Source organism: Tyto alba, unplaced genomic scaffold, assembly GCF_018691265.1.
Source record: "Tyto alba isolate M040663 unplaced genomic scaffold, T.alba_DEE_v4.0 Super-Scaffold_19, whole genome shotgun sequence".
NCBI classification, from domain to species: domain Eukaryota; kingdom Metazoa; phylum Chordata; class Aves; order Strigiformes; family Tytonidae; genus Tyto; species Tyto alba.
The window spans coordinates 7,838,840-7,857,874 of record NW_024881281.1 but is presented as its reverse complement, the minus strand read 5'-3'; the positions used below and the strand labels follow the sequence as shown (position 1 = coordinate 7,857,874).

The following is a 19,035-nucleotide window of genomic DNA, read 5'->3' as shown; positions in this document are numbered from 1 at the left end:
AAAAAAATGCAAAAATAAAATTGCACTGATTTGGCTCAAATTAAAATGGATCCCCTTACTTTTTTCTTTTTTCTTGTTTTAAATTGCTGGTGAACTGAAAAATCCCATATTTGCACAGCTGAGTTTGGGAGGCAGTGCGTGTCCTTGGGCTGTTAACTCCCATTGCCAGCCCCAGAGGTACAGACTCGGTTCCTACAGCCTGTACAACCAGGGATGGTCCCTTTGGTGCTTTTATAGAGGGAAATCTGATCCCATTGCATGTTCACTTCCCCAAGCGGCAAAGCAGGAGAGAACATCGTTTTGGTGATATCCGCCAACTCTCTCTATTTTCTCATTTTCCCTTCTGCAACAGTAAAATCAAATTTACAAAGTAGTGACAAGCTACATTTAAGTACTTGTGATGGACATTTCATCCATCAGACACATTGGCAAACACAGTTTCACATTTCAAAGGCAGAAATTACTGTGTCCCTGCAAAGCACAATTTACTCCTTATGTGCAAACATGAAGAATTGCTGAGGAAAAAAATGCTTCAAATCTTTTTTACCTTCGGGAAGTAAGAGCAATTACAATCAGTTACACAGCCATATTTCTTTCCCCTCCCCACCCAAACCTATTCACAAAATCTCATGCCCTGGATTAGATTTAGTTGAAAGAGAAGTAATGAGATTTGTGTTTCCTAGCAAATTAAATAGAAATTGCCCAAAAGAATAATCCTAAAATACAAAATACTGCCTCATCCCACATGTTGCTAATAGGCTTGTGTTCTAATGGCTTATTTAGAAGGAGGGACTTTTCTTAAATGACATCTTAATGATGTGCATTCAGGAACAGGAGACATAAATATCTTTCACTCCCAAGGCTTTGAGTTTTTTCTTTTTTTAACAGAATTCTTATCAAAAGAAAGGGAACATTTTAAGAAATACTTTGTGCTGTTCTGCAGTACTAAAGACTGAAAATTCCAAATGCTGACATTTCTGAAAGTTATTTTCTGGCCCTTACTTGTCTCATGGTTGTTGCCGCAAAGGGTCTCAGTCCTGCCTTTAACACCTCAGCTCCAGACAGGATACTGTGGGACTGAGCAACTCATTACTTGTCAAACCCATTCAAATTCCAGATGGATGATTGATCCTATCTACTTTTCCCTCTGTTGAATTGTGCCAGGACTTTGTGTACCCGGTCCCTGAGGACACCGAGGTGTGCACAGTCTTGTGTCACGACTCATTTTGAGTGCTGCTTCGTGTGATGCTCACACGGCTCCTGCTGCTGGTCCCAAAAGCAACACCACAATCCCTCTCTTTCGGTCCTCTCAGCTGGATCTAGAGCACAACAGTTGTTCAGTGTGGAGATGAACAGGAGGCCTGGGAAGACAGCAAGGTCCTGGCTCAGCTCCTTCTCCACCAACCCTCATGGTTGGTGCAAGGACCGCGGTGCCCCCCAAGAGCCCCTGGCTGAGCCCTCCCTGCTGCGCCGGGAGCACAGCCCTGCATGGAGCAGCATCACCCAGCAATGTGGGAGGTGCAGGACCTTGGGCTGACCTTAGTCTGCAAAAAACCCCAGCACTGTTTTAACTCATTTCATTTGGAGAGTGAATAACCTGAGCCAGATTGGCATCAGCTTTAGGAACTGCAGTGATTCCAGCCCATGCACCCTCCACTGCAGTGGTTGCTCTGGCACCAAAGACTCACAAAGCATTTTATAAACTACCTCTCTTTGCCTGGCTCCGGTGAGCTTTGCTGCATGCCCTGTGCTCCTGGACATGTCCCTGACATCAAGTGTCAGAGCAGAAAAGCAAAGGTGTCTGAGCACTCACTGTGCCTCGTGCCAGCACACGCAGGAGCATCGCTGTACCTGTATGGCCCTCAGTAGCGAAGCTCACTGCTGCCCTGCGCAGCACCCACCTCCTCAGAGCATCAGTCACCCTGGGAGATTTGCACCCCTTTGTTTTCACAGGCAGGCAGGAGCTAAGTCTGACTTCAAAGGGTTTGTACTGATCCTCTTTGATGTCGCCAAAGTCAGCCAAGCCAAAAAAGCAGCACTTTCCTGCTGGGTTCCTGCTCTGTCCCCCTGTACCCATCTGGCTGGTGGCTGCAGCCACAGGGTCCTGCTAAAGCTGACAACTGCTGCACATGGCTGTGGCTCCCAGCTCATTTATCTCTGGGAACAGCAAATCCAACACTGGATGCAGCTGCCCATCCTCTCACCTCCTCTCCAGGTCCAAACTCTGCCCTCTGCCCCCACTCAGCACACATCCCACCACGAACAGCCGGCCCCACATTCCTCCTCTGCTGCCCTTCCTCCCCTTCCCCACCTCTGACTTTTTGGGAAACTGCCTTGTGCAAATCCGGGGAGGAAGCATCCTTGTACAGCTTATTTAATAAGCTCGTGCTTTGCACCTATTTTTCATCTCAGCTAGGGCTGAGATGGTCTCAGGACCCGCAACTGGGCAATGGAAACTGGGAAACAAAGATTTCCATCCAGAGGGAGAGGAAGGCCAGGTCTATTTGTTTAATTCCCAGCATTACTGTTGCCTGCTTCCCTCATCTGGACTCACACCCTGCTGAGCATCTTCTTGCTCTGCCAAGCCATTGGCCTCGTCCTCAGGAAGATAAATGCACTTTCTCATAAGCAGGGGAAGAAGACAGGGACTGCAAACACCGTCAGCAGAGCCAGCTCGTGAGGAGCTGCTGTGGGTGATGGCTGCTGCCCAGGAGCACATCAGAACCGGGATACTGTCTGGTACTGCCCAGCAGATGCCCCAACAGCCAAACCAAGGCCAGGAGCACTAACCTGGACATCGCATTGCTTTGAATGGCATTCAGAAAAAAAAAAAAAAAAAACAAAAACAAACCAACAAACAAACAAACCGAAAAAAACAGTTCAAAAGAGGCAGGTGAAACCCTCTCCAGACCATTGAGTTTTTCTCCCTGTCATTTTTGCAGCAGCTCTGTGCCAAGACAATACCCTTCTGTGCCAGTCCCTCCCTGCATCAGCAACAGGCTCGTTTGTGACCACAGGCACAGTAGCACAGGGACTAGGGAGTCAAAGCAAAGCCATTGCTCATGGGGAGCAAGATACACAGATGATGTTTGACCCAGATGTCTTGCAGCACCCCAAGCACTGGTGGACATACTGCTCACCTCCCCCTTCACAAGTACCCGCTGGGTAAACTGAGGCACAATCAGTGATGACCAAAACATCCCTGAGAACTACAAATAGATATCTGGACTCCTGATTCTCCATATGTACATCTAACTCCTAAACCTCATTATTTAGGGGCAAACCTATTTCTGAATGTTCCCCTGTAGAAAGCACGTAGATGCAGTGCAGAACAGAGGCTTTTTGCAGATGTTTGTGCTTTGTTGAGGAGGCTGCTCCGATAGAGACAAGGGAATTGATTCAGATTTACTTATGGTTTGATTAAAGCTGATGTGCTGAAAGACACAGTGAGCTAACACAGCCTGGCTAAAATATCAGTCTCCACAACTCGGAGCGACACCTGACAGTCCGCAGCATCACAACCACAAAAAGGGCACGTGTACAACACGCAGAGCATCACGATAGCCTCCAAATCCTTAAGTATTTAAAATCATGGTAATTAAAGGAGGGACCTGGGAAGCCTAATGCTGACTAACTACAAGACACAGTCTGTGTGACCAGAGACCTGGCAGCACTCACCAAACCCTCAGGCCCATCCTGCTCCTGCGCTTTGCAAACGTCCACACCAGCACTTGGGTCCTCTCGCTCAGGCCAGCGCCGCTGGGATTCACCGGCACGCTGAGCCATTCATCTTCCCACTCGCTCTAATGGCAGCTTGTCCAGGCCCCTTTGCAAGCCATGCATCAGTCCCCGAGCCCAGCACCGATAAGCAGGCCCCAGAAAATTAAACAAATAGCCAGCCATTTGCTCAGCACTCAGTGCCACGGAGGAGATGTCTGAGGCAGCTTAAACCCAGGCCAGAATCCAGGTTTGTGCCTCTGTCTGTGCAGTTGTGGTGGGCTGACCCTGTCTGGATGCCACGTGCCCACCAAAGCTGCTCTATCACTACCCTCCTCAACTGAGCAGGGGAAAGAAAATATTACAGAAGACTCATGGGTCAAGATAAGGAGAGGGAGAGATCATTCATCAATTACCATCACAAGTAAACCAGACCTGGGGAAGCTAGTTTAATTTATTAACAATCAAATCAGAGTAGGATAATGAAAAATAAACCTAAATCTTTAAAACACCTTACCCCCACCCCTTCTTTCTTCCCAGGCTTAACTTTACTACCGATTTCTCTACCTCCTCCCCACCAGCAGCACAGGGGAACAGGGAATGGGTGCTGCAGTCAGTTCATCACCCATCAACTCTGCCACTCCTTCCTCCTCAGGGGGAGGACTCATCACACTCTTCTCCTGCTCCAGCCTAGGGTCCCTCCCACAGGAGACATTGCTCCACAAATTTCTCCAATGTGAGTCCCTCCCATGGGCTACAGTTCTTCATGAACTGCTCCAGTGTGGTTCCCTCCCATGGGGTGCAGTCCTTCAGGAACAGACTGCTCCAGCACGGGTCCCCCACAGAATCACAAGTCCTGACCACAAACCTGCTCCAGCATGGGCTCCTCCCTCCATGAGGCCACAGGTCCTGGCAGGACCTTGCTCCCACATGGGCTTCCCACAGAGTCACTGCCTCCTTCGGGCAACCCCCTGCTCCAGCATGGGGTTCTCTACAGGCTGCAGATGAGTATCCACTCCATCATCAACCTCCATGGGCTGCAGGTGAGGAACTGCTCCACCAGTGACTTCCAAAGGCTGCAGGGGACAATCTGCCTCACCATGGTCTTCACCACAGGCTGCACGGGAATTTCTGCTCCAGTGCCTGGAGCACCTCCTCCGCCTCCTTCTTCACTGACCTTGGTGGCTGCATTGTGGTTTCTCTCATATATTCTCACTCCTTTCTCCGGCTGCAATTTCACAGGTTTAGGTTGGGGATATTTTTCCTTTCTTAAATACGTTACCCCAGAGGCACTATCACCATCGCTGATGGGCTCAGCCTCGGCCAGCAGTGGGTCCATCTCGGAGCCGGCTGGCGTTGGCTCTGTCAGACATGGGGGAAGTTTCTAGCAGCTTCTCACAGAAGCCACCCCTGTAGCCCCCCTGGTACCAAAACCTTGCCACGCAAACCCAATGCAGCAGTTAAATGAGAAGAAATGGCTCATCAGAGTAATTTTCAGCTACGGACCAACTGCTTGACTCCAGGGCTGCTGTGGCTTCTGCAGAGGTTTCCCCAGAGCTGAGGTTTTCCCAGTGCCCCGGCCCTGCAGCTTGGGAAGGAGCCGGACAGCTGAGGTGCGTCCCGCCCAATTCAAAGAAGCAGCAACACCTCCATTTCTGGGGTGGGGAAGATGTTCCCAGGCTGCTTCAGCCAAAAATCTCTGTTCCCATGGCACTTCCAGCCCTGGGTCAGAAATTGATGTCTCCCTTTGCCAGGGAAAGATGCTCTGGACAGACTGACCTCATCCCAAACAAGCTCAGTGGGAGCTGGACCCGCACAGAAAGGTGTGCTGGGAGGTGGCCACTTGGCTGGATGTACAGTGTACAACACACCAACGCCCCACTGTACCCACAGCTCTCCCGTGCCTTCATCTGGAAAAAGGGGGAGACAGAGGCATTTAGCCTCCTCTGCTTCCAGACCCAGGGTGTGTGCCACGTCCTTATGGGTCTGGACTGCAGTGACCCTACCCTGGCCCCTGTCTTCCCACGCACAGCTAAAAGTCACGGCCTAGAGAGTAAGTTTGCAGAGCAATAAAGTAGCAAGTAAGGATGAGACCCCTGAGTCCACAAAGCAACACTTATTAGAATAAGAGCGACTTGCTGAAACCAGGGTTTTAAGGCAAGGGATTGAAGGAACTTGTAAAATTAATGATCCAGCCTAGAAGCTTGCATAAAAAATTAAAAATCCATATTAAAATTTGTATAAACGTGTCACAGCAAGATTTAAATGCCTTTTAAAGCATGTTTAGCTCTTGATCTGAATTTGCTCCGTTCCCATGGCCTGAGGCGACGCAGGCAGCGAGTTATCAGCTCGCTCCACCGAGAGCCCGGCTCACAAGCAAACGGGCAGCGTATGAAACGGCTGCGAGGAGCGTTGGCCCGGCACAATTCACGGCATGTCAGGGAGCACCAAAGCCTCGGCAGCATCTCTGCAGTGAGAGACAAAACCAGCAGATTTGGAAGGAGCTGGATGGAGGCACAGTCTGCATCCCTGTCCCCAAAACCATCTTCTTCCAGCTTGAAGAGGCTCCCTCTCTATTGCAATAAGCCAGAAACCCTCAAGCCTCTGACCAAGGATATCTGAATATTCACCACTAGTAACTCTCTTGCTCGCCAGCCAGTTCGTATAACTATGTCAGCATAGCTGGAGTTCAAACAATCTCTTTAATTGTTGTCCAGATGGTGTCCCTGTAATTCTAATTTGTTGGCAGCCGATCTCATTTTATTTATACTCTCTTGCTGTAAGGACTTGTTCCTCGGAGATGATGCTGATGCCTGTTCTTGTATTTTGGGGGGAGGGAGGCCAGGTGACACGCCCCCCCCCCCGGCAGAGGGGGTGTGGAACATGGGGAACAGAGCCTCTGCAAGCCCTTCCCAAGGCTGCACCCCAAAAAAAACGTTTGTCCCTCTGAGTAATCAAGCTGCTAAAGTACTGGTGCCTTGCGCAGGGCTTGGGCTGTAAAGCGTTGGAGGGTGGAAATACTTGCTGTTCTGGAGTTTTTCCCCCAATCCATAGCTTTCTGTCACCTTCCTGCTGAGGATCTCCAGTTCTGAAGAAAATGCAGTCGTGATCTTCAAGTCCCAGTGGTCCCTAAGGCAATGCAGCAGCTAAAACCCTCAAGACATGGTTGTCTTCTTTGGTGAAACCCAGAGGAGCCAGACCTCCCTGTGCTTTGGGTGTCCAAACATCATCATTGGCTGTTTGGGGTGGGAAGTGTTACTAATTTCAGTAAAAAAAAGCTTTCCTGGAAGCCAAGAGTGAAAGGTTGGTGATGCTGGGGCTGGATGGACAGATGTCTGTTTGACTGTGGCACACAGGACCTCACTGTCACTCAGTGCAAGGCAGGGGAAAGCTTCCCAAAGCCCCAAAGGGGAACTGATCCCTTCCAGATGCACCACAGCGGGGCAGGGGCCTCGCCTCTGCTGGCTGCTCCAGTCAATGTTGACATCTGGGCACTACTAATGAGGCCGGGGCCGACCACAGTGACTAATAACTATAAATCTCTCCCTTGGTGAATTCCCTTGAACCTCATCAGGGCTAAACTGGTGTGCTGGTTTTGGCTGGGATAGGGTTAATTTTCTCCACAGTAGCTACTCCAGGGCTCTGGTTTGGATCTGTGCTGCAAACAGAGTTGGTAACACAGGGCTGTTCCCGTGATCGCTGAGCAGCGCTCACCCAGAGCCAAGGCCTTTTCTGCCTCTCACCCCACCCCACCAGCGAGGAGCCGGGGGGGCACAAGGAGCTGGGGGGGGCACAGCCGGGACAGCTGACCCCAGCTGACCCCAGGGCCATCCCAGACCGTACAGAGCTGGGGGAAGGAGGAGGAAGGGGGGGACGCTCGGAGTGACGGCGTTTGTCTGCCCAAGTCCCCGTTACGCGTGCTGGAGCCCGGCTGGGCTGGGGATGGCTGAGCCTGCCTGCCCAGGGGAAGGGGGGGTGAATTCCTTGGTGGGCTTTGCTTGTGGGCACGGCTTTTGCTTTACCTATTCCACTGCCTTTATCTCAGCCCACGAGTTTTCTCACTTTCACCCTTCCGACTCTCTCCCCCATGCTGCTGTGGGGTTGAGCTGCTGGCAGGGGTTAAACCACAACAGCCGGCACGCAGCCTGGGACAGGTAGCATCAATTTGCCCATCAGCAACTCCACTCCACCACTGGACACACACTGTCTGGAGCAAATGTGCACCTTCCAATAAAATAACACCCTGCAGAGTATTAATACTGTGCCAGTTTTCAGGATTTTTAAATGGAGGCTGCTTCATACCTGAAACTACCAAGTCCCAAGGAAACCCACACCATAATTAAAATATGTAACTGGAAAATTAGCAGGAGTTCAGCAGAAGTGAGAGTTACAGCTGCTTCTGTCCACAAAAGAATCTGCATAGTGATGCTGCAGTTTTATATTCAGAGGCACGAAACACTATTAAAGCCCAATATAAGACATAAATTACTCCATTTCCAGCCATGATCACTCACAGCGGAGACACTGTGGATAAACCCCTCTTCAAAAAGAACTCTGCAAAAGAGAAAATGAGCTTCATACAGTTTCATCCACTTAATTAACAAGCTGTCTGCAGTGCTTATACTGAAGCATGGTCTCAGAGACCCATGCACAAACCCACACGCAGAACATCCTGATGTGGCCATACCCCAGTGCACGCTCCCCCTTGCTATGTCTCCTATCCCAGGAGAGTATCCTTGCAACAGGATGCTCTTACGTTCCTTCTCTTTCCACTTTTCCAAGTGTTTTTTTCTTCCCATGGACAAAAAAATGAGTGGAGCAGACAGCCTGTTGCTGCTCCCTGAGTCAGTCAAGTGACTAATGCCTCTCCCCCCTGGGTTTCCCTCCTCGAGCACATTGCTTCTCCAAAACACCGTTTGATCTCACCTGGGACACCAAAGATAATCAGTCTCAGCCGCTGACACCACGCAGCCAGCTGGCTGTTGAGGCTGGAGGTAATCTGTCTGCCCCATTACCTTCTGCACCAATCAGCAGGATTAAAATCTCTGCTAGCAAACAAGCAGACCTGGAGAAAAATCAACACCTGGAGAGAGATATGAGGAGTCGCACCATGGCCCTGACTCTTCAGCAAGCAAGGGACTGTTTATCAAGCCCTTCTGATAACACAAGAGTGAACTAGGATCTGAATCAGCCACAACCCTCATGGCTCATGGCATTTCTGCTAAATAACAACCCCCCAAGCAAGACTGCATAGTGACAGTGCTCTGCAGCATTACAGTCCCTCCTTCCCCAGGACTTACCGCTTCCAAGGACCATCATATCAGACGTGCACAAGAGGGTAAACACCCGATTTTGGCCTTATATTCAGAGGCAGGGCTAGGATGGCATGGCTGTGTTTGCAGTGTGGGACTATTTGACCCAGCATACCTCCCAGCAGGGACCCAGAGAGCCACCAGCCCCACGACTGGCCACCTTGCCACGCTGCTGGGACTCCAGAACCCACTGCAGCTCCAACACACCTTCAGCCACTTGGCATCACCTGCATTATTAGCATGTGGGAGACAACTATTAATTTAAAATCCATATGGGGCATCATTTAACCACGCCATTTAAATTATTTGAAGACCTGTTTCCCAGTATACACTGACGCTGTTCGTGGTTAACCTTTATGCAGGAGCCCAGGAAAGAGCAACCCAGTTAAGAGCTTCTGCAGGTGACAGAAGGGAGCTTGCTAGGAAGAAGCAGAAACCAGGTAAAGCACGTCCTGAAATGTGGTGTATATAGAAAAGTCCTCTGGTGAGGGAAGTCCCCACATTCCTGCCTTGGAATCTACTGCACCCCAAGCTCCCGCAGCCACAGCTTCGCCCCCATTTCATTTGTTGCTCGGCTGACTTCTCCAGTTTAGGCAGGCAAAATCATGCAGTGGCATTTCCACTCTGGATCTCAACCTTAAGGACTGCATCAAACCAGCCAAGTTGATGTCCACAACCACAAAAAAAAAAGAAAAAAATCTCCCAGCCTAGAAAAAGACTTGTAGGTACCACAGACCCCAGCTGGGGCAGGGGCTACGCAGTCTAAGGCACCAGATGCTAGTAGCTGTCCTGCTGCCACACAGCAATGTTTCCTCCTGCACAGGCATTGCAGATTTCAAAGGAATCTGGGTCAGGTAAGGATTTATCATGATGCCTTTCTGGACAAATAGCTGCTGCAGTTCACATTTGGGTTTTCTCTGCAAGGCACTGACTAGCACGTATTTCACAGACACTTTTTGCAAAACCTACTTATAATGCATGTGCCTCCCTTCAGGTGATATTTGTCAGATTCCTACTATGGGAATGTTTTTACCTCATGACAATACCCTTTAGATAGTGCCTATGGAGGTGGATGACTCAAGCTTGACATGATGATTTCCATCCACCATTTTTTATTAAAAATACTCCTAGAGGTTTGTAATGTGAAGACAGAAGCTGATTTTAAAAAGGATGTGGAAACCACAGAGTATGCACAAACTGTGTCAACCAACAATAGCCAGGAAATCTATATGTAAAATTTCCCCCAGCCTTAATTTATAATCTCATACATAGAAACTGAGAAGCATATGGCAATAACATCCATCCGAGACCCCATCACACTTTGCAGTCCCTAAGAGACAGGTTATGGATGACCTGCCACTTTCAACTTCATTGACTTGATGTTACAAAGTTAAGTATCGCCTAATATAGCTTTCTGTAAGTTAATTCCTTTTGTGATGGTGACAGCTTCTAAAAACCCTCACGCTACTACAGAACTGCAAATAGCAAACACCGCTGCTAGGAATAGACAAGCCATCAGCAGAGTGACCTGCTATCTCTCCAGCCTCTTTCTTTGCTGCCAGCATAGTATTTAAAGCAGGATGGAAAAAAACAGAGCGGAGTTAAAGTCGACAGATGGCTGATGCAAGTCAGAAAAGTTTTCACAGGAGAAAAATAACCGGTTGGAGAAGAGGTAGAACAGCACCCTAAGCACGCTGCTCTGAATGGAGCGCGATCATCCAAAAACCTTGACTCCTTCCCTCTTATATTACTTAAAGTCAGCAATATTTTTCATTTCCTGATCTCCATATTATCCTCCATCCACTGCCCGCAGGCTGCAAACATGGTGCGTACGTCGATATTGACTGCAGGGACGTGCAGGGGCAGACACGTTGCGTTCCAGCCAGGCTGCACAGCGCCTTTGCCCTGCAGCATCTCAGAGCCCACACTTGCAGAAATCCTTCACAAAGTGAATGGCGTTAAGACATGCAATGCTAAACGTGAAAAAAAAAAAAAAAAAAAGAAAAAAAAAAATCTGCTGGAAAAAACCTGACAGATCAGGCACTTGTTGGAGCTTTGAGCGCAGAGGAGCATTATAGAAAATTCCCACTGACTTCCCCAGCTTCAAACCTTTAATAATTTAATATGTGTGACTGGAATTTCTCAATAGGATGGAACTCCCTCAGGACCAAAATCTCATTGAAAAAGAAACCAAGGAGAATTTGGCATCTCTTTCCCAGCCTGTAAGTTTAAATGCAAATATGTTATTGGCATCAAGCTATCACAGCTTGATATATCCACAAAGCTCCCATACACTGACATTAACTTCTCAAGGAAGAACATTTTGTTACCCTGAGATAGTTTATGCTTAAAGGCAGAAAGACTATTTCTGTTTTGGGTTTGGGCAGTGAACAGTGGTACTTACACCAATTACCACCAGCACATCCAGGCACTGATCTAGTATTAGTGACAAAACACAGTAAGATAGTGACTGCTGACCTAATATTACATATAATTTCCGGTGGCTAGGCTGTACTCTGGTAGCTGACACACAGAAAAGTATATCTGGCTTCTTATGCTGCTCTGGCTTTAGCAGACACAAATCTATTTGGCACCACTTCTGTGTTTGCAGGTGGGAAAAAAAATGGCCTGAGGTTGAGCTCTTCTCTGCTAGGCTAAGAAGTGGGGCATATCTTCATGACAAAGACACAAAGCCCTCGAAAATAGGTGTTTGTAAAGCAAAAGGCTGCCAAAAAAAAATATAACTAAATTCTAACAAGAAGCCTGTGCTTAACAGCCACAGAATAAATGGATGATTAGTTAAAGATCTCTAGCCATTCTCCTGAAGAACGAGGGGGATACTCTTTGTGAACAGAGATGAATGTACTCTGCTGCTCTCCAGTTCAATAGCACAGTTATAATGGGGCACCAACCACATTAAATGGACGCAGCACTCGCATTAGCGGCGACTCGGCTGCTGCCTTCTCAAAAGACAGCTCCTCTACACCTAATTCACTTCATTTGCCGTTAATTAACGGAGATGAGCCACAGCCTCATGAGTGCTGGTTCCTCCTCCGCGGGGAAGGCGGCTCTGGCCGTGGGGCTGTGCTCCGCCGCCTCCCGCAGCCGCTGCTCCCACCCTGCAGACGTGGCTCGGGCTGACGGCAGGGAGACACGGGAAGGATGGAAATGAAACTGGGCTTCCCTCCCGTGTCCAGCCACAGACCACGTCCATGCAAACAGCAGGGGAACAAATCAAGGACAAGTTTCCCTCATGCAACGGGGTGGCCCTGACAGTGGGTTGCAGCCCTGAGGCCACTTGAATCAGCTCTTGATGGGAGTCTGCAAATCTCAAAGGCAATTACAGCAGACGTGCTCTAATCAGGTTAGGCATAGCAGAAAAACCCTTGCTCTCGGCATTTGAAATAAACTGCGAGACCTCATCCAACATCCTTCTGTCTGCTCAGCCAGCCCCTGTCATCCTGAATAGGGACAACAGCCAAGCTTTACCTTGCAACATAATCTGTCATCTATAGGATGCACAGAAGCTAAATCAGTTCAGTTCTGCTAAATCAGTTCAGTTCTGCTCACCAACTCAAATCCTCAAGCAAAGCTCATGTAACCCAGGAGAAAAGCCCAGAAGATGCCTCTGTGGTCTTTGTGCTCCTGGGGTGTTAGCTAAGCTGCGCTGAAAGTAGTTTCTCACATTGCATCTCTCACCTGAACTGCATTCAGCACACACTCACTGGGAAGAAAAAAAGCAGTTACAAATACTCACAAAACACTGTTTGTACTTAAGATAAGTTAACATTAACCTTCCAAAATCAAATCCAAAGGCTTCAAGTTGAAAAGGCTTGAAAACAAAGGTCTGATTTACCACAGCACAGATGAAAAGGGGAAGGGTGAGTAAAAATGTTGGCCTTCTGTTTTACCAAAATGCCTCCAACGTGCCCTGGAAGAACCATTTCTACTTTGCACTATTCCCCTGCTAATTTCCTCATTAAGTTATCCACTGAGACCACCGATTATGATCATGGCTTGTACCAAATGTCCACTGGGAAGCAAACCAAGAGCTTCAATTTGTTCTACAGCCCTCAAAGGCCAGCTGTCAACAATATTAACTTTTGCTTAGAAATGACCCTGGTGAGCCACAAATAGCCTAGGAAAGAGACCTCCCCACCATGAACCAGACTGAGAGTCTATGTGGCCTCACATCCCATCTGCAGGGCAGAAGAAGCTAGCAGTAACCAGCTTCTAGGGAGGAAATTATGGGATCCTACAGGCAGCAGATGTGGACAACCTTGCTGATAGCCTTTGCCAGCCCGAGACTGGTCTGTGCTCCCAATCACTGACCTGAAAAAGGGAATTTTAAAGCTCTTTCCAGCTTCTTAAGCCACAAACCACTTCCATGCATCTTGTTATGCTGAGACACAGAGAGAAACCTCACTTTCGAAAGGCCACAAAGCAAATGAGAAGACTTGCTAGAAAGACAGATTCAGCTCTGCAGGTTCCCAGGAAAGGCTAAAGGCATCTTTATAAAAAGATATTAGCTTAACTTTTTCTCTTGCCAAGTTTTGCCCACAAAAAGCAGCCTTACTCTTTCAAAAAGCTGCCTTATTTCCAGGCAAAGGACAAAATCTGAGGCTAAAATCAGTCTACAGCTCTCAACATAACTTTGGATGAGGACCTCTTCCTTGTCCTTGACCTGCTGAGACATCTCAGTTCTGACCTGTCTTTTGGTCCTTGATTCACAGGGAGAATATCTCCAGTTACTGCAAGACAACGCTACAGAGAACGTGAAAACAAGCTTTTCCCCACTTCCAGCCCCCTTTGGAAAACCAAAAGGACGTTGCTTACCATCCAGTTCCTCCACGGAGATATTTGCTAGCTGTTCGCTGTCGCTGCCAGCAGAGAGTGAGCGGTTCAGGTAGTTGCCTTTGTACAACAAGCCAGCTGTTACATGGTGGAATGGCATCTTCTCCCTGGTCACAGGAGAAAAGGGAAGAGAAAGGCTTATTTTAATTATTTGTCTTTGTTTTATTTGAATAGTGCAATAGCCTGCTTTGAAAGAGTAGCTGGACTAAAGCATCCTACACCAGGGTACACACACTGAAGTTGGGTGCATGACTGATGGATTGCAGATTTTATTTACTGTCTAAGACAGGAGCTAAACAAATAAAAAAGAAGCAGCTTTTTCTTTATGCCGAACAAGAGTTAGCAGAGACAGAACAGTGGTGCCTTAGGAAAGTATCAGTCTTCAGCTCTCATACTGCAGCCTTCAGCCTAGAGATTTGCTATTTGATAATAATTATATAGTGCAGAGGGGTCTGCATTGACATGCAATTAAAAAGTCATAGAATCCAGCAGCATGACTTTCAAAGCCATGCAGGAATCTGGACACCAGCTCTCAGACCCGGCTCTGGAGCATCCAGACCCCGAAGATGGTTCAACCCCCCCGCCCAGAGTATCCGTGCTGAGCCAGATGATCGTTGCACCAGTGCCTCTGCTCCAAACTTCAGTGGCCCTCAGTGAAAGAAAAAAATTCACATTCGAGCAAGGCCCAGCAAAGAACATTTTCATCTCACAAATATGACAGCTAAGGAAAAATACTGCTCAATGGGAGGCTGTAGCAGAAAAGTGTTTGCAAACTTAGCAGGTATAAACACCGCAGCCTAGTGAAGGGCAGCCATCTGCACAGACAAAAGTGGAAATTACTGTCAGCAGCACTTACACATTGATTTAGGATACACAAGAAAGAGGCAAGTTTGCCAAAGTCAATTGAAATATTAAGAGGAAGATTTGTCATACCCTTGGCTGGTTTCAATCAGTGCAGCCCCATCATGGGCCTATTGCATTTCGTACAGTACATTTCCAGCAGATATAAATCAACAGAGTCAACAGAGCCACCCAGACATCAGCCGAGGATCTGGCCCAGGGTCTCCTCGTGGGCTGGAGGATGGCCAGGACACGCTGGGCAGTACAGTTTGGAACAGACCATTAATATAAATTTATATGGCAACTTTGGCAGATCTTGCACACACCAGTGGGTGACACAGCCCTTGGAAACAAACTCCAAGGGCATTCTCACTACAGCCATGCCAGGACATCAGCTTGCTTTGCCATAAAGAGATAAGTACCACCTACTGAATCGTTCTCCAGCCAACACTACAATTACAAGGATGATCTGGCTCTTACTCAGCCATATGTTCTTACCACAGTCAATAAAACAAATATATATATATACATATCAATGCATTAATTTTGTAGCAAATGCTTTCTTGCCTCACTGAGTTAGTAAAAGCTTTAATAGACTCACCAAGAGCAAACTAACCTCAAGACACAGGAAAGCAAAGAAGAAAAGCCATGAGGTTTCTCTTGCACTGCTTAGCACGTACCTAGAATTTCTCTTGCAGTAATTATGTAAATAAATCCTAATCGTAATTTTAAGTATTTTTATTTGGGAGCCAGTTTCTTCAGCAGCACATTAGAAACCGTAAACAAGGTTTTCTTTTTCATTAAGCATATCTGTAATTTCCCAGCACTTGCCAATTAATGTATTTCATTCTGATATATTGCTCACTCTGACATATTGCTCTGCACTAAGACAGGAATTTTACCTACCCACAGGGAGACACATAGGCGATACCAGCTTTGGTACCGCTCTAGGTCCCAGCAAACAGGGATGGAGAGACACCTCCAGCCCTTTGCAGCATCTTCATTAGCTTCCAGTCCCACCACTAAGTATTCAGTCAGTGATCGATCCATGTTTTCTCTCAATAATCACACGTGCAATGTAAAAGCAATTACACTGATTTTCAAAACCCTATTGAATTAAAGAGATTTAAATCTAACACCTGCAGCGGCCCAGGCAGAGCTGCGGGGTGAGCTTGCACTGCAAACGCAGCGTGCGATGAGCCCAGGGGGCTGGGGCTGACACCAGCCCCCGCCTGCCCCGGCCCCTGGGTGGAGAGGGCTCAGCCCCTCACACTCCCTGAGCTCATCCACGCTTGGAGTAGCTGCAAACCATGGATTTACATGCACTAAAGCATTTCTGAAATCACTTTCTGTGCCTTTGCGTCTACAACCATTAAAAAAAAAAAAAAAGAAATGACAATGCATCTCCCCTGAGGGCTGAAGTGCTTAAGATCAACTCCCACATGGGATCTTGTAATGCATTTTAGTACTGGGGGGGACCAGTGATATCCTGGAGTGAGAAATCCTGGATTAAATTCTACTGCCTAGGTGTATATATATATTTTTTTTTTTAAAATTGCAATATTATTCAACAGAAACCCTGCAGAGCTTCAGGAATTCAGCAGCTCTCAGCCTGCCTCCAGTTTTAACAAGAGATGCTCAAAACCGGACCAGCAGCAGCTCCAGTGCCAGATGTCCAAACAAGGATGCGCAGCCGCGCTTCATGAGCGCTCAGCACCCTGCAGACGGGAGCCTGCTGTTAAAACCGAGCCTGCACGGGAGGACAAAATGTCAAAAAGGGGCATTGCAAGGTGTGGGTTGTGGGAGAGCTCATAAAGCAAAGCACCATGTTTTGCAAAGCACCCTGTGTTGAAACACAAAGCTTAATGGAAATATGTAGGTGCCCAATGCCTGCCTGGGAACAAGAGGTCTGTCCTAGCACAGCCAGATTGGTCCAGGCTCATTTTGAATTTAGCCAGAATGTCCATGTTAGAAACACAGTAACCTTAAGATGGCCTGTGACTGTTCCTTCCAGTGCCAGCTGAGACCCTGGGTAAACTCAAACTGTAAGTGAACTGGTGCTGCTGATAGGATCCATCCCACACCACGGTGATGCCCTTCCCGGGTGCTCAGTCAGCAGCACATGCTGGTGCTGGTGTGCAGGGTGCTGGCAAGTTTCTATCTCTTCAACCTGTTAAATTTTCAGCAATGTGCACTCACCTCCTCTGGACGGGAGTGGGGAAGATGCCCTGGCTCTTGCCCCATTTTACAGAGCTGTACAACAAACCTCCGAGTAGGCAGCTAAGCAGTGAGCTTTGCTCTCCATCTCCAAGCAGTCAAGACAAACCCATTTTCCACTGAGCAACTTGCAAACTGAAAGCATTTTTCAAAGGCATAGTGGGATTTTGGAGCAATGAAATCTCCTTGAATAATATCATGAAAACATTGACATTTAACCAAAAAGCCCTCAAAGAACCCATAAACATGTGTATGGAAATGTTACCATGGTACCTTGCCAAGGTTTCAGTCTCTGCGCCAAGCTCACCAGCAGGTTACATCCCCCGTAACGCCCGGCAGCAGCACTGCCAGCCTCATTCGTTGCTTTCAACACAACCACATTTGTGAAATTTATAAGACATTTGTAAGCAATTTGCCGTCAGGAAAAAAAGGCAGTTACACGATGCTCACATGTCTACGCTCGCTCCGGTTTGCATTCTTCACCAGCTCTTGTGATATGTTTTTTAAAAAGGCTTTCAGACCCAATTTAAAATCCACACAACTATTAAACTGGAAGGTTTAGCTTAAGTATCAGTCAAGGAGATGGAATCAGGATCAATTTGTATTGACCCTGAATATCCCTTGGTAGTTATCAATTCGGAAAAGATTTCTTGCTAACCTCTTTCCTACGTTCAGCGCAAAATGATGCCCAGGAGTTGATCCTGGTTTTACAGCCTCAGGCACACAACACACAACAACATTTGCACTGCCTGGGTACTACGCTTTGGCCAGGACCATGTATTTGCCTTTTCTATTCAGCTGTAATTTGGTGGATCCTAGCTGCTGCCCAGCAGGTTGTATGCCACCTGGGCTCACAGGTACTGGATGCTGACCAGCCCCACAGCTACTGCCCCACAGGCATCAAACAGACCGGGCAGAAACAATGCCGGTGGGGAAACCTGGGAAAATGGTAAAATTGAGATCTCCATCTCTCCCACAAATCTGACTGAGGTGGAGCAGAAGGTCCAAGCTGATAGTACAGGAAAACACACATAGATGGGTGGACAAGTACACACGTGCAGTACGAGAGCTTCATTTTCTTAGGAAACTGGGCTAAAAAAATAAAATACAGGAATACACAGAAAATCCATGAAGCAACCAGATGGTAGGGAAACTGGAACAGTAGCTGTAAAGTCCCTCAGCTTGCTCTAAAACCCTTTAAAATTTCATCAAATGAAGAAACGATGTTAAAGACGCTTCTCCCTGGGCAGAGCGACATTGTAACATCTAAAGCAAATAAGAGCAGTGATTTCCGAAAAAAAAAAAGAACATCTCCTTTTCCCCAGAGCTGAGCGATTGGCATTATCTTTTCAGGTAGGTTGTGTAATACCTAGCTGGATCCAAAGGGAAGAGCAGAGCAAACAGACACCTGAATATCACCTGGGAAATTCCAGGGCTATTTGATCCTCCATGCTCTGGTCATGACGCATCAGTCAGGGGACACAACCAACTTTCCAAAGAGTCTTCATTGCTATCCTGGTACATTTTCCTTCCCTTTCTGCCCATTGCACCAGTTCCTTCCCTCTCTCCCAAGGAGGCAGTAACATCTGAGGGTCGTGGTTAGCCCGCACTCTCTGGCATGGGAGCAATTGAGCTGGATTAAATTCCCATGTCTGTGTTTGTAGCCAATATAGTTAAGGGAAAACAAGTCATGCGTTTTGTTGAAGACACGTGGCTTTAGCAAAATCCTTCTGCTAGGAAGAGCACTAGGTCACTTTGTCCTTTATCACCTGCATTCACTCACTGTTGCTAACAATAGCTTTAAAGATTATTTTTTAAAATATAATTTGTGCAACAACTTGGCACTTCAGATGCAATATGAGCCCAAGCTACCAAAGGAAAGTCTGAAGGGCCCAAGGAGTCTCATTTTGGCATTGGGAGGAGCTCTGAGGATGCAGAGAAGGGGAGCACATCAAGAGCTCTGTAATGAGGTGTGAGGACTTAAGCTGCTGCAATAAAAAGCAGAAGTCTTGTTTAATCAGTCTCAGCTCAGGTGCGTAAAGAAACACAGGAATGAAAGTGCACTCAGGCAGATGGCTTTTTCTGTAGCTACAAA

General features: G+C 47.6%; 1 protein-coding gene across 3 annotated transcripts in view; it reads right to left on the bottom strand.

Annotated features, from left to right (window-relative positions):
- Window positions 1-19,035, bottom strand: part of CALN1 (calneuron 1) — a 130,710-nt gene that overhangs the window by 102,016 nt on the left and 9,659 nt on the right. For all 3 annotated transcript variants that reach the window (XM_042791766.1, XM_032993727.2, XM_032993728.2), the window contains exon 2: window positions 13,866-13,990. In XM_042791766.1, coding sequence (XP_042647700.1) covers window positions 13,866-13,983 — 118 coding nt within the window. In that variant the 5' untranslated portion in view covers window positions 13,984-13,990. The remainder of the gene's footprint in view (window positions 1-13,865; window positions 13,991-19,035) is intronic.